General features: G+C 35.2%; 1 protein-coding gene across 1 annotated transcript; it reads left to right on the plus strand.

Moving 5' to 3' along the window:
- The first annotated feature begins 10,542 nt into the window (after window positions 1-10,542).
- LOC139125016 (polycystin-1-like protein 3) lies at window positions 10,543-15,342 on the plus strand. The gene is made up of 3 exons (XM_070691128.1): window positions 10,543-10,818; window positions 13,705-13,796; window positions 14,097-15,342. Exons 1-3 carry the CDS (start codon window positions 10,584-10,586, stop codon window positions 14,199-14,201), a joined length of 432 nt encoding a protein of 143 aa, XP_070547229.1. The 5' UTR covers window positions 10,543-10,583; the 3' UTR covers window positions 14,202-15,342.
- The last annotated feature ends 1,803 nt before the right edge of the window (window positions 15,343-17,145 follow it).

The following is a 17,145-nucleotide window of genomic DNA, read 5'->3' on the forward strand; positions in this document are numbered from 1 at the left end:
ACCAGCAAAATGTCTTACTAGAACAATGCACTAATGACTTTAGAGTTGCTGATTCATGGTATTTGAAATTGCAAATTCTTTTCAAGTGTATATTCTGAAACAGATTGGATGTATTATCGGAATAGTGTGTCGTTTCAGCTTACAGTCGTAGCGATCGCAAACTTACGATTCGTTTGCTTATGATGGGTGAAGCTGCACTTACAAATGATTATATCGGCCAAAAGGTGAAGTTGAGCAACAGAATTGTGACTTTAACTTGAATTCTTTGAGCTTTACCATTTTTGGTCGCTCGGCTGTTTGTACATGATCTTACGAGTATTATCTTGTAATTAGTGTAGATATACGTCATATTTTTGAAATGCCACACTCCAGAGTCATATCAGTTATCTTTCGACAACAGGACAATGGCAAGTAAGAGTCAATATTGATAACTATATTATTTAGCCACTTCACAATCAGGTGGGCGGTCTATTTCACTTCTTAAAACGTGACAATATTTGTATAGCACGATGATTGTCATATAAATAGCTCGGCTAACAAAGCACGCGTTCAGCATTATCACTTATCTTAATTGACGAGTAGTTCGATAAATGAATAATCCTCCATCAGTTTTCAGAAAGTTCGGGCAACCGTTCCAATACACAACACCACGATCCCGATGTTTACAGTGATGGCTAATTTCTTGAAATCCTTGGCAGGCAGTATGTTCCATTTGGTAGCGTTTCTCACAGTTCACAAAGTACAGGCCAGTTTGATTGAAGGTAGGCATTAGACCATCCAATCACAAACGTTTTGAAATATAGTTCTTGCTGTATCGACTTCTATTCATTGTACTCAAAATGTTGTTAACGTCACATTTAGTCATATACGCCAGAAATATTACAAATCTGAATTTATTGTATTCCTCGGTCAATGGCGGTACTCGATCAATGGGCAATAATCCAAGATAAGGCAAAAAAAATACACAAAAATTAAAACGACGACTGAAAATTACACATATAGGTTAACAAGATCTACAATGTTAACTGACCTGTTCGTTGTGAAGAATGACAGATATGCGTTTGATCAAACACATATTATTCCTAAAATTTTTGAGGTAAATGTTTATCAAAGGTACAATGCACTTCGGGGAAAGATTTTTGGACTGAATTTTTTTCCGATACTTTTCTGGCCTTGCAGGGGTTCATTTCAAAGCTCTCATAGTAAAACATATTTTCAATATCTCAGTATTTTGAAAATCGAAAATCATATCTACCCCGTAGAATTAACGCTGAAACGGCGACCATTTTGAATTTCAAATATCAGCACAGTTGGTAAATTGTTATTCAGGTACCAAACTTTGCACAGTGACATCTGACAGTTGTTCTTACTGTGCTAAACCAATGGCTGAAAATTTCGTTCAGGAAGGTTTGAGCCATAGTTTAAGTCTTCCACTTTCGAAGCATATACTACCTTAATTTTCGGACTATCGTCATGAACATTACTCGTATTCATGAATACATGTTTCAGCTGTGTTCGCTTATTTTTCAAATGATTGTTCCATCCTTTTCATAATGTCTGTGATTTATAACGTTTCCGGAATACAGTGTTGAAGCGGACGTAATCACATGCAAATGTTTCTATTCATTGACTCAGCGATGGCATTGTGTTCTATCGACGACCACACAGATCGTTATGGTTACGATATTGTTGGCATGCCGATTAGTGTGCCGTCTTACGAATATTGCTGTGAAGCCTGCGTAGACTCGTCCGACTGTGCCTCATTTTCTTATGACAAATTGGCGCGACAGTGTATCTTGAAGAATGGTGTGCCATCGAAATCTATGGACGTCAATTCTATATCAGGAACCGTGCAACGTGAGATTACCACAACCTACCAAAATATGACAGAATCGTACAGCTTGGAAATGACGACTGATACTTGTAAGGCCATTTTCATCCATCATGAAATATTTTTTTCTAGATAACCTAAAACTGCCGAAGCATCTACTGTAAATTATTGCTGAAAAGAATCGCACACATATCGTCTGATCAAAACCAGTTTTTTCTTCAATAAAAACAGCGATTCGTACCATTTATTATGTTTGTGTTTTTCTGGTACTGCCAAAGAGAAATGTTATATTATTTTTCCGTCTGTTGGAAGATAATGCTAGTCGAAATTCATACTGTGGACACTCCAAGCTTATGTTTGTCTGTGTAGATGAATTAACCGTTTCAAATAAATGTTAACGTTTCAATTTTAAAAGACATACGAATGAGCAGTTTGTCTGTCATCTTTAACTTTTTATAAAATTTGCATATTTTCATGGAATATTTTGAAAACTGTTTTATCTCACGTGTGATTTGGATAATTGGATTTTTTTAACGTCATATTTATACTAAATCTTCAGACGAAACGCAACCGCCCGTTGTGATTTGTCCATCTGACATTGTAGAAACAACATTAATTGATGCACCAACGATCCAGGTAGCATGGAGCTTTCCGAATGCATATGACGAGTCTGGCCCTGTCCGCGTGCATGGAACCCACGAACCCGGATGTAACTTTACCATTGGTGTGACAACAGTGTCTTACGAAGCCGAGGATACCTCTGGCAATCGGGCTTACTGTTCTTTTTCTGTAACAGTAAAAGGTGAGTAACCGGGAGACCTCGTACAGTAGTTGTAGGTACCGTAAGGCATGTGGGCTTCCTGGATGAAACGAGTTTGTGTTTTACGTATCAAATTGCATACTGAGTCGAACGTCATTCCTGTTGCCTCTAAAACATATATTATCATGATTTCCGATACAATCATTGGCCTTTCTCTACACTGTAAATCAACTTTCTCTACACTGTAAATCAACTTAATCATTTATCTTCTTACTTATTTAGTATGAAGTTTCACAATAATTTGATTTATGACGCTTTTCCGTCTTTATACTTTACACACTGGGCAAACAATCCAGTTTCTGCAATGCCATTGTTTGATAACTGGAATGAAAACAGGCGGGAGAACATATCAACATACCAGGTAAGCACTGCAAATGTCATGACTTTTGTTTAATTGAAATCCTTAAATTCCGTCCTGGAAAATTTACCAGAGTGACAACAAAATGCAAAAACAGGACAAGTTTATACTGACATTTTGTTATTAATTTCTCTACCGAAGATTATTGCACAGTTTGATGAATTAAGTGATGTTATCTCCAGGCTTGAAAAGGTAAACATATCAGAAGACGAGACAAAGGATCTAGCCAAGGGTAAGTGACATAACCCAATCGATGGTATTACACCATACTAGTACAGGCTTTGTCCAGAATGATTATCGGAAGAGAATTTAAGTTGCCTGCGATGTATAGGTGCCAACATATATAGACATTTAGAGTAGAAAGTGCCTCTGGTAGATAGTTAGTTATTCTTAAACCTTGACAATTCTTTTCTAATGTACCACTTGTAGGGGTTCATTTCAAAGCATTTGGAGCAAGAAAAATTTCACTGTCATAGGTTTTTGAAAATTCGAACATTTTATTTTTCCCCATAGAGTTAAAGCAAGGATAGCGGCCACTTTAAATGACACATATCGGTAAATGTTATTCGTTTCTTTTGTGAACACGGTTGGAACTAATTTAGGATAATTGGATGGTGAGGTAATGTCGATTTCATCTACAAATGTAATCTCATCTGCTTTTCTTTTTACATTACACATTTGTTTTTTCGAGTATAGTCAGGTGGCTTAACAAAAATATCGTTACACGGATGACAAAAGTGCCAAATTTGCTACAGATGCTCGCATATATATGTAGATCAAAATTAGCTATTGCTCCAAAAATTTGGGCTACTGGAAAGGCTCGATGACGTCATAAATTCAAAATGGCCGCCATTAAAAACCTTAAAAATGGTAAAATACATCTAATTCAGGCAGTTTTCAAGGTTTTCTTGAATAAACTGACACAAACATCCACATTACAAATACAACATACAATTGATGCAAAGAAATTATTATGATGACGTCATAAAGCCAAAATGGCCGACCAAATTCAAAATGTACCCCATAATATTGTCTGATAATATTCAAATACTGCTAATTAAGCCTGTTTCCAACATTTTAGTGCCTCAACTGAAATTTACACCCCAAATTAGAGAAAAAAACCATGTAATTGATGCAAATCAATTATTGTGATGACATCATAAACCAAAATGGAAACCGAAAGTTACAAAATGGCCTATTATGAAGCTCACTTTGCTTAGTACAATAGCCCAATTTACGTGACAAAAATGATAGTTTTAAGGTAATGTACAATCTGTCTTGATGATCCATAAACTCAAAATAAATGATAAATGTACTAAAACTTACCCATAAGCTCAACACAAATTATGAAATTATTTAAAAATGGCCTCTGTCTGAAAAACTGAATCAATATAAAGGAAATGATGGCAATTTTACCCATCGGTTCTACCTTTTGAAAGTGTTATGGTATAGTCTGTAGATCAATAGTAGTGTGATTTCATGATAACGAAAACCATGGCGAGAAACCGGTTGATAAATCATGCCTTGACCCTCGTCATGTGATCCTTGGTCCCTGAAAAAAGGTTTTATGTTTGTGATTTTGGTCTTTTGCTTCCTTTGTTTCAGAAGCCTTTTCATTTGTAGAATTTTCAGGGTTTTTTATGTATCGATGTGTGATGACAGACACATAGTTTTGTGCTACAATAGTTCTCTTTTTGGAGGATGTGCTGCCTAAAAAACACCGTTTGATCAGGGTTTCATGAACAAAGAGAAGACGCTTTTGTTTTTGAAGCTAGCTTACTTACTTTTTTGCAGCTTTCGTGAATTTTATGAAAAGTGTCTTTGCCTTTCGTTTTGGTCTCGTTTTGCTGTTTGGAAACCGAACTCATAAAAAAACACGCAGGAAGAACATAAACAGAACTGGAAGGTTAAACAAAGACAAGAACTCAGTAAGATTCTCAGATTCATCAACAATCTTACAAATCAAACCTTAATAAACGTTGCAATCAAAGCATTAAGCAAAGGCTTGAAATTTATTCACACTCCGAAGTGCCCATAAAGAAAAATTGTCGTATGAGATATCAACAAATTATTCGCATAATATGATTGTGCAATAAACAAAACAATCAGTCAATCAGACATCTGTTCTAAGATAAGTAACTATACGGTGGGTATTGTATATCAAATAATTTATCTGCGACAAGAAGATCATTGACGAGGTGATTTACAGTTTCCCTATTCCCAAAAGAAGAAAATTTGTACACCACGATGGTATCTCCTGCCAAAAATACACAAAACCAAAGCAGAAGGAACAATAATCACCAATATCTCAATAGAAATGGCTGCTCGAGCCTAATAAACCAAAAAGCCGGAATTTCTAGACTTTGTCATAAAACCAATCGTCCAAAGACGACTTACATATGTCAGGGACACAAAAAACTTCATTAACTAGTTAGAATCAATAAAAAACAAGCAAACTCTATTCTGGTAACATTAGACGTGGTATCACGTAGCGTTGGACTCTGAAACAATACCAGCCAACTTACATGATACAAACACCCACCAACAGCGTACATGAAAGCCTTACTGTTGATTATTCTGAAACGCCACATATTTTAATTCAACTGAGAATTATACAAACAAATCTATGGATAAAGCATGGGCTCAACAGAAAAAGCTGATATCACATAGCATGAAACGGAGAAAGTTATATTAAATCCCAAATCCGGTCAAATATTCGTATGGAAATTTAAAAGGTGACATTTTCATGATTTACAAAGGAATAGAACATCAACTTCTAACATTCAGATCATTCGACGAGGAATGCAACACCCAGTACCCTATGTTCAACTTGGGAATTCATAATTGAACATTTTATCGACAAAATCTCATACCTTGACCTTGTGGTCTTCAAATGTCAGAGACGCAATCGAGAGAGATGGCTCGATATTAAAACCCACATAAAACACCTGACGATATTTATCTGCCTCCAACCTTCAAATGCTTCATTGAAGGTGAATTACTCAGATATGTTCGTACATGCAACAACAATATGGACTTCATAAAAAATGTCAATTTCTCAACGCAAAAGCTTCAACAACGAGATAACAAAAAGAAAGACATAGCTTGTATCAAAAAGAAGTTACTGTGACAAAACGTCAGCCATCCTTCGTCAACAAAAGTAAGTTCATCAACAAGAATAAGAGTAATGATGTAACAAAATACTTGTCAGCACAACCTCATCAAAACCAGCCTAATCAAACAATGTGATAAGAAACTGGAAAATAATGAAGGGCGATTAAACGCTGGCCATCGTTTTTCCAGAAAACCTATAATAATTTTAAAAAGGAAGAAAAACATACAAGATATCCTCCTTCAAGCAAAATTCAAACACAAGGAGAGTACAAATGAATGGTCTGAGCAAAAATTCATGCAACAATCAGACCACAACATAATGATCTTAGCATCTCTCTTTGATGAACAATGGCTACCATTAAACTGAGCATGTGGGAATACAAAACCATTGAAGTGACTGAAGAAGGGACCCACTTTGGCCCGAAATACCACTAGAAGGAATCATCAACATAAAACCTTTTTTCTGGGATCAAGGTCACATTACGACCAAAGCACTATCGATTCACTGGTTTCACAAGCAAAGGTAGAACCAGTGTGTGAAGTTGCTTCATTTCCTTTATACCGATTCGATTTTTCAAACCCAGACAATTGTTTAATAATCAATAATCTCATAAGAGAGTATGTTACTTGTGTTGAACTATCGGCTAAGTTTTGGTACATTTATCTTTTATTTTGAGTTTATGGAATATTAATACAAATTGTACATTACCTTGAAACTATCATTTGTCACGTAAATGGGCTATTGTACCAAGCATAGTGAACTTCATAATGGGCCATTTTGTAACTTTCGGTTGCCATTTTGGTTTTATGACGTCATCTCAATAATAAATTTGCATCAATTATATGTTTTCCTGTAATTTACGGTGTTAATTTCAGTTCAGGTGATAAAATGCTGAAAACAGACTTAATTAACAGTGTTTTAACATTTTAGACAATGTTATGGAGGATATTTTGAATTTGGTCGTCCATTTTGGCTTTATGAAATCATCATAGTAATTAATTTACATCAATTCAATGTTTTATTTATAAATGAGAATGTTTATGTCAGTTTATTGAAAAGAATATTGAAAACTGGCTGAATAAACCGTAATTCACCATTTTTAAGCAATATAATGGCGGCCATTTTGAATTTATGACGTCATCGAGCCTTTCCAGTGGCCCATATTTTTGGAGCAATAGCTAATTTTGATCTACACATATATGTGAACCTCTGTAGCAAATTTGGCACTTTTGTCATCCGTGTAACGATCTTGCTGTTTTTTGTTGCTAAGCCACCTGACTGAGTAATTTGCAATATTGCAACATTCAGCTATATGGCACCTAACATTTTTGAGAAATTTGAAAAATATGAAAATCAAATTATCCCAAATTAATTCCAATCGTGTTAGTGCCAAAATTTGCGTTTTTACCCATGATTTTTAATTTTGATTGAGTTAGAGATTTGTAGAAAGTTTATTTAAATTTGAGCAAACTTGTAAGTCTTTCACTTTCGAGGCGCACACTAACTTTAACACAGCTGAAGTTTTAAAAATCGAAAACAAAGGAAAGAGTGTTTAGATTGCCTCAATATATTTGGCGTCACATTTTAGAGGAAGTGATTTTTCTTTTTTCTAGAGTCACCTGCAATTTCTGATCGCAGTCTTTTTAACATTCTTATCGTTTTGGTCTAGGTTTTGTGAAACTCACTCACATTGTATGTATTTTTTGCAGTATTTTTTGCGTATTTTAGGACGTTTTATTGTTTGGAGTGTTTGTTTTGTGATCACCATGGGGACGTTTTGAATTTCAAATTTGTTATAGTGGCTGTCTACGTGCTACACTTATAACCTTTACAAAATACATCATTGATAATTCCATATTTTCACTTTGTTTTGAAAAGAGCATAAAACTCTAAACAGAACAAAAATATTCACAAGAAGACACTGTGATTTTGACACACAGGAATACCTATTGTCTATATCTCCTAACAGTGTTGTTGTCTATACCACTTCTATAATGTCGGTTTGTCGAGACAAAATCGCGAATTTATGAGCTGGTTAAATTAAAGTCTCTTTTGAACCAGAACAGAATGTGATCCGTTTAAGCACGTGAGACTTACTTACGTGATCTAGCCAGACAACATTCAATATTTCAGACAAAATGGTCCAAACAGCGGTGTATCAAGAAATGTTCAAGCGTTGCTATATCAGTGTTCATTAGCATTAGTATTTATCAAAATATCTGTCATAATATTGAAGTTGTTACGAATGTAATGATTTTTTTCGTTTTTTCGTGTTCTGGATTAGATTAGGGGTACTATTACGATTACCATCATTGTCCTCACAAATTGACGTTTGTATGCATCGCAGACATATTATGGTCAATGGACACAGGAATAGAAGTGTTCCGGAACACAACAGCTGAGAATGAAAACACTGATCAAGATCGGTATTTGCTTTTCAAATCTGTGCTTAACGCCATGCATTACCTGGCCAAGTTTGTTCTACGCAGCATCATGCCTGGCAGTGGTCCCGTGCTTTTGGAAACCCCATCCATTCGTTTACACTTGGAGAGCGACTCTTTGGAGAAATTCACAAATGGAACGGTAATGATGGGTGACGGCAACGGATTTAGGATACCACCGGCAGAGAACCTGTTCTCCAACTTGTCGTCACTATTTACTGTAGGCAGAGTTGTACGTATAACGCTTAGTTATCATCCCTTCATGGACAAACTCACACACACGTCATTATTTGGATTATATTTTGTGTGCAAATTGTTGCATACTTTTTCTCGTGAACGCAAAAAACACCCTGTTCACTCCCATTCTGAATTTCCCCTAATATGGGCTTAGGGATCCCAATGCGAGATTATAATAACTGATTTGAAAAAGAGAAGTGACACAAACTGAATGCATCGCTTCAAACTAAAAACAATTGAGTATCTGTTGTTTCTAATATTGTGGAATTAAAGCATAAAGTTTAAGCCTTCATCCCATTTCCTTCTCTGGAGGTCCAAGTTGACCATAGAAAACAGTGGTATTAGTTCAAGCCATGGTGGTGAAAGGTTAAAAGAAAATTACTTCATGTATAAGTTTTTAGGAAGATGACAAACCCATCAGTGATTTGAAAGTCAGATACATGACAATATATTTTCATTCACAACAGGTCAGTCGACTAGATAGAAGGTCATTTCAACATGGCAATAAACTAAACGAAAACGATGTGCTGAGTTTGTTCTTCACCGACAGGGAAGGCAATGAAATTCAAGGTAAAATATATTTTCAACGGCTGTTAAGGTAGTAAGCGCTTTTCCTTAAATTTTCCCTTTTTGATTCAAGAATAAAACTCAAGGGTCATCGAGCAAAATTTGGTACTAAAAACAAAGTAGCCAATATTTTCTGCAAATAGCTGAATATTTAACAAAAGGCTAAAATTGTCACAAGTTTCAGCCATTTTCATTTTGATGGGCCAGTAATGCTAATTTTTGATGATAAGTTATCTATTCCCCAAAGCACGTAGATATACACAGTATTCAGCTTGTCAACTCACAATGTACATGTGTAAACTGCATTGTTATTGTTGACAAATGACTTCTGGTCCGGACTGAAATTCAAATGTAAACAATAACAGTGTATTTTACACATACAGAGACTATGTTGACAAGCTAAATAGTGTGTGTTTCCACATTCTTTTAGAAATATAAAAACTTGTAATTGATGTTCAAAATAAAAATACTAATGAAAAATATGTAAACAGTTATCATTACCGCCCTTTAATAACATTTTCATGGTTGTGTTCTCTTTATTAAGTGAATAACACGACTGAAGATATCCACGTCATAATCGCCAGCGATCATCCAGCACCTGAGAAACACGTGTTGATCGAAGGTTTATACCTTGAAGACGACGATGTAACATATTTCGGTTTAGAAATTAACGTGAGTATATACCAAAGTATACCCCGTCGGAAATTACAATGTTCGATGCTAAAAGTAGAGCGTTATAAATAATAACACAAATAACTTCATGTAGAAGTTATGATTGTCGCCTATATTATTGCTTTGTAATTGAATTAATTTGTATATATATATATATATATATATATATATATATATATATATATATATATATATATATATATATATATAATATATTATATATATATTGCAGGATGCATGAAACTTAAGTAACAGATATATTTACTTTGTACTTGAAGTAATTTTGTGTTATATAATATATATATATATATATATATATATATATATATAATATATATATATATATATATATATATATATATATATATATATATATATATATATAATGATCTGTCTACATCTTCTCGGAAAACTCGAGTGAAGTGATGCATATTTATCCTTTTTTGTCTGCTTTCGATGACTTTATGGTCTTGCTCTAAAATTACTCGACAAATGTTAATGTTCTTACATATTTGCTAACAATATACATTTCAATTTACCTTATGCAGATTACAAGGTTGTACCACGCAGTTCTTATTGACATCGAAATCTCCGATGCTATTTATGGAAATACTACGGCATACATCTTTGATGATATTGTCGAGTACTCCAGTGAATACCAAGGGTACTTATTTTCGATCGATGTCACCTTTGAAGGCAAACATTCACATCTCTTCATCCCTGAGTACACTATTTTGAAGACTGGAGAATATTACTTGACGTTTACAGTTCCAAAGAGTAAGTTGCTAAGGTCTTTCCAGATATAAGAGAGAGAGAGAGAGAGAGAGAGAGAGAGAGAGAGAGAGAGAGAGAGAGAGTGAGAGTGTGCGGGGACATTTACTGCATAGCAGTACTAACGAAAATAATCAAATGCGTGCGTGAGTGCTTCACGAACTCTACAACGTGTGGAGCGGTCTCAGTCACAAAAATGTAACAACTTAGCCGGCTATTGAACCACTTTTTTGGGAGAGTGGAGATTTAGCCAAGCGGTTCTCTCTGTGGCCTCTCCGCTGGGCGACTGATGCCGTATGTTGTGGGTTCGAACCCGATTGAAAACTATAAATATAGTCCACTGCCTGAAATTACAAAACAGCAATAGCGACATTTGATATGCAGCATACACAATATCCGTCTATGGGAAATATATATTATATGTCAAGGATATCAATGGGCTGCAGTAAATGTTATCTTAGGTCATTTAATTGGCGGGGGGGTAAGCATCGTCGTTGCTATTCCATGCAATAATTTGTAATGTATAAATGTCGTTTCAATTTCGTGTCGGTTTTCCATATATCAAGTCTTAGAACAGACCTGCAGATTAAATTTTACAATAGTACGGGTAAAACTTTACAACCCGTACATTTTGATGAAAGGATGACACCATATATAATATGGTAGCACCATATATAATGTAATATACCAAATTTATCATACATGCTATGCCTGTATTTCCATTGTCCTATTGTTCTGAGAGTACTCATATCAACACGTATTTAACATGTTAAAATAGAAATATATTTTCACTGTAACCGGAACTGCTTCCAGCTAAGCGTACGCGTAGGTATATTCATGTGTGTAAAACAGCTGAGTGGACAGATCTAGTGACATTCCGAAATGTCATTTATACCAAAATTATTGTCAAAATTTCAATGTTTTATTTCAGTTTCGGGGCACATGAACAGTCTTATCAAAAACCAACAAACAAACGAAGGCATTGAAATTTGTATGCATAGCAACCGACCTCGCGACATGCACCTTTCATCGTTCACTATCCCGTACGGTGTTTTCATGTCGTCTACTCTGAGTACGGTCCTCTTCGACTGCATCATGACAGAACCGCTATGCTACCAGTTTCTTGTTGACGATTTCGAAAAGTTTTGAATAACTATGACGATTTGAAAAAAATTGAATAACTATGGAGTGAATTATATCGACTACAGCCGTAAATGAGCGACATATGTCCGACTTCACCACTGACTGGTAATTCGTGACAGAGAAGGGGCATATACCAATGTTTATGATTCGTACATTATATTCAAACAGTCATTGAGCGAGGTGGTCGTGATACTGTTCCGTGTAAGTTTCGAAGATAAATTATCAGATACTCCAACGAAAGTCAAACATTTTATAGGTCGTTTTACAAGTTTAGTTATATTTACGCAGGTCAATAACTGAAATATATGAGCAGACGATGTACATACCTTTGAAATATTTTATTCGTACCGCAATAAAATGTACATTTAGAGTTACGATGCTGTACTCACTTCAAGTTTCCCTAATCGGGTCACAAATTCCTTTTCTAAGACGATAAATTTTGCATATTGAACATCTAAGGACGTGTATAATTCTTCGAGGTGACTGACTGGTACAACTACTATATCCACATTGCATTCGTAGATGCCGTGGCTAGAGCTGCTCCCTCCGTGCGCTGCACGGCCATGGCGGGAACTGTCTGTCGACTGCGGAGTTCGATTTTGACACGAATTTTGTCTGTCCTTGTAACCTTCGTTAAAGGTTGAGGTTATGTTTAACAATACAAAAGTTACTTTACACACTCCAGTCAACATTTCACATCTAACGTCGTATTAAACTAGAACATAAACGTCATTAAGATTGTGGAAACTTGTGTTGACATCTTAATATTTAAATTGTTCGCCCTTAAAGTGTACAGCAACCTCCGATGAAGAATGGCCCAACAGCGGAATGATATCGACAAGTGATACGGATATCATCACTCCTTAGCAACCAACTTTCTAAGCTTATGAGTAAAGCGACTAATAAGCAAGGTCCATTTCTGTGGATTTCGTCGCGAATTTCGGAACGTCCCTAGAGAAACAGTCATAACCAAAGTATGCATGTATGATAAAGGGGTTATTATTAAACGACGTTTTGTCGATACCGCGTCGTATTCTCGTGATGTGTCCGCATTTTGACTCGATGATGCGCAGCTCGTCAAAATACGGACAAAACACTCGATTACGTCATTATTGACGTGTACCAATATTGGTTTATGTAGTACACTTTAATCAACTGTTTTGTTGTAGCGTGAGCTTTCGAAGACAACAGTCTCCTTCATCGGATGCACTTGCAGAAATGGAATGGAAAGAAGCGCAAAGCTCAAAGCTAATGCAAAACAGTTGATCGAAGTGTGCTACCCAAACCAATAGTAGTAGCAGTCAAGATCAGCGTGGTCATACAAATAAAAGTTCATACCGCATTGACATTAGATTTCAGGTAGCATCGCCTTGGGGACAGATATTCGGACTCTCATATTTTTTACAATACTTCTCCGATATACCACTTGTGGCGGTTCATTTTTTAAGGTGATGAATTAAGTAAGATTTTCGCTGTCTTAGTTTTTTTTTCAAAATCATACATTTTATTTTTCCCCTTTGAGTTAACACAGGGAGGGCGGTCATTTTGAATTTCAAATATCGTTAAATCTAGTACCACATTTTGCACGGTGATCCCTGATTTTATTCTTGATTTGGTAAGAGAATGGTTAAAAGTTTCATTGAGGAAAGTTCGAGCAAAGGTTAAAGTGTTTCACTTTCGAGGCGCATACTATCATAATTAGAATAATTGTTACCTTACCTAAAGTATCCCCTTTATATTGTTTTACAGGGTACGATGTGAAGTTATCTACAAGCATTAAGCATATTATCTGTGGTTATCTGGATGAAGTGTCTGACACTTGGCAGTCTGATGGATGCAAGGTAAAATCAGACTACAGTGTTGACATGTAAATTCAAATGAATAATTTGTTGGCCATGTGGATTAGAAACGTCTACTCTATAGATACGATGACTTATATTTCATGCTACTGTCTAAGTTTGGTACATGACTACAAGTTGTTAAGAAGCCATATCGAAGGGTATTTGACCAATAGATATTGACATCCTCAAAACCTGCTATATCAAAGAAGGAACGGTGTGTCCACGGTGATTGCAGCTATAACTTAACTTTGGAAAATTCTCATGTTGTCAAGAGTTTTCGTATCTCTTTTTCTCCACAAGGTGTCGGCATCAGCGACCAACATGACCTCTACAGTGTGCCTCTGCAATCATTTGACGTCATTCTCTCCAAGGGACTACACAGACAACACAGAGTTAAATGTGTAATTGCATGCAGGTTGATACAAAAGTGCGTAGCCAGCAACAGCAAAGAGTGAGACTGTAGTGTATGATCGATATCAACAGGACTTGGCGAAAAGTAATCCTGTCACATCGAGGTCATTCTACCAATTTACTGTGGAATTGTTAATTTCATCAATTTTCACAGCTACAAACTGTAAAATTATCCACATTTAAACAATTCCTGCAAACTGTAGCATTTATAACGTCAATTTGAGTGTGTACGAATTTTATGTAAATATAGTTATATGTGTGTTTTGTCTTAGCATAATATATTTGAAATGCTATTTTAATGACAGTGTTAGCCTTTGATTGACGCGATCACATTTATATGGAAGGAAATAACACTGATTTAGACGAAATCATGACAAATTATTAAATGGTAGTCAAGCAGATGTTTAAAAAATTCACATCACAGCTTGTGTTACAAAGTTCATGAAAGTTCGACATAATATCTATTTACTTTTAGTAACAATTCAAGTAAGTAAATAAACTTTAATGTAAATGAATTATCCTTTCCCACAAATTTTTGTATCAACTACAAGCTACGTTTGATTCTAAACACTCAATTAATACAGATTTGTATTCTAGTTTTACATGTTTTCAATTATTTTGTAATCACTACCTAATATGTAAAAGGCGATGGACATCATTGAAAAAAGGCCATTGTATAGTAACGTTTAAGAGGAAGTAAAACCATCTAATCGTGTATCCGCGATACACGATTTTCTGTGTCCAGTAGGATTTGAGAATAATTATGAAAATCTCAAAGCTATATGCGGAACGTTTTTATTATATATTTGAAATTGTGTAAAGTTTATCGATGACTTATTCATGTAAGAGTATTTATGGTAGAATGCGCCTTCGGGACAGATATTTGGACTCTCACATTTTTACAATTCTTTTCTGATCTACCACTCGTAGGGGCTCATTTTAAAGCTTTCGGGGTAAAAAATGCACCGTCTTAATTTTACGAAATTGGGAAATGTTATTTTCCCCGTAGAGTTAACATAGGGATGTCAGCCATTTTGAATTTCGAATATCGGTAAATGTTAGGTGAAGTGTTTGTCGAGTAGTAAACTTTGTACGGTGACCAGTGATTTTTATTCTTCATTTGGTAAGAGTATGGCTGAAATTGAGCAAAAGTTTGAGTCTTTCACTTTCGAGGTGCATACTTCGTTAAGAATGATTTGGTCTCAAAACGACAAGACTATTTATAATAAGATATGTCATTAGATAATACACGAGTGTAAAACGACTTTGGGACAATAATACTTCAATAAAATGTTTTCTAATCATGTTGTTTATCATATATTGTTGTCATATCCCGTAAAGTGATTTATGATGACCTCCTCGGGGTTGAAGTTTGTCAAAGCTAAAGTTTCTCAAAAAGACATGTGGAAGTGTCTGCGTGTGATCTAAATGAGAAAAAACACCAATTCTTTTTTCACAAAGTAACACAGATATTAGACTCGTAACACTTCATTGTAATTCACATTTTCCCAACGGTAGCTTTGTTTGGAACAATGATTAATCATTGGATCCGTAGATTGTGTTTTTGATGACGTAATAAATGGTATAATCATGCACGAATTGCAAAAGCGTCAGGTAGGTTTCTTTCAGACAATAGATGTATATATTAACTGTGTGGTATTGCTACTTGCTGTCGTATAATGTGTGTGTGTGTGTGTGTGTGTGTGTGTGTGTGCGTGTGCCATAAACGTCGTAGTTAGTTAAATGTGCATGAATTATAAAATTTCGACGTTTACGGCATATATATATGAATATATAAACATATATATATATATATATATATATATATATATATATATATATATAATAACACAAATGAGTTCAAGTACAAAGCAATAATATCTGTTAATTAAGTTTCATGCGTATAGCCATCATGAGACTGCTTTTACCTCTATGACGACCTGTTACAACCGATAACGTAGTAACCAACCGATAACGTATTAAACCCGATAACGTAGTAAAGATTTACCGATAACGTTGTAAATCAACCGATAACGTAGTAACAAACCGATAACGTAGTAAATTTCATGATTGCAATCCCTGCTATTATGTTTATTTTTTGGTTTCTTTGTATATTAGCCCTCTTCACAAGTTGCCACGTGTAGAAGGAAGTCTGCATACAAGTATAATATAGCGTATTCACTCGCAACAAGGAAATGAGGAATATGCAAATTACATAATGCCATTGTTTGAAAAGATAACAAAGGGTTTTACTTTCATGAAATACCATACTCACTATTTGCACACGAAATGTACTGCTGGAAAAAGACTCTTATCAAAACAGTTTAATTTCATGTGGATATAAACAATACGGCTAGTGTTCAATCGGGTTTGAACTCACGGCATCAAGTCGCCTAGTAGAGAGGCAAATTTATTATAAAATTGTCTGGGAACCTTAATGGTTAGACTTGTACTCTAATATTAACTGAGACCTCTTTAAATATTCCTTGAACGACCAATGTCAACTGGAGAAGCATGATTTGAAAGTCTTGTTTCTGTCAAAAAGAGCTTTGATGTGTGTTATACTTGTCCTGTTTATAAACACTTGTGACAATACAAGAGTCACTAACTTGCTCAACAGTCAATGATCATTTGACATTGACATTTCAATGATCCCTCCCAAAGATAGTACAATTTTACTCTGAATAGGGTGAAAGTTCATATGTTTTCAAAATACTAGATTTCCTAAAAATGATACCCTAAATTTCCTATTTTTGGAACAACATTTTGTATCACAGTCAGGAACAGGGATCAAAAATCTACATTTTGTTAACATTCCTTTGCCAAATATCTTCATCAGGCGAAAAAGGCCAGCAACGCGAAACATTCTTTCCACATGTTCTGTTTGGCCAGTAACTCCAGGGTTGATGGCGTGTGAAATGACACCAACAAATGTGAA

The sequence above is a fragment of the Ptychodera flava genome, chromosome 3 (genome assembly GCF_041260155.1).
Source record: "Ptychodera flava strain L36383 chromosome 3, AS_Pfla_20210202, whole genome shotgun sequence".
Lineage (NCBI taxonomy): Eukaryota > Metazoa > Hemichordata > Enteropneusta > Ptychoderidae > Ptychodera > Ptychodera flava.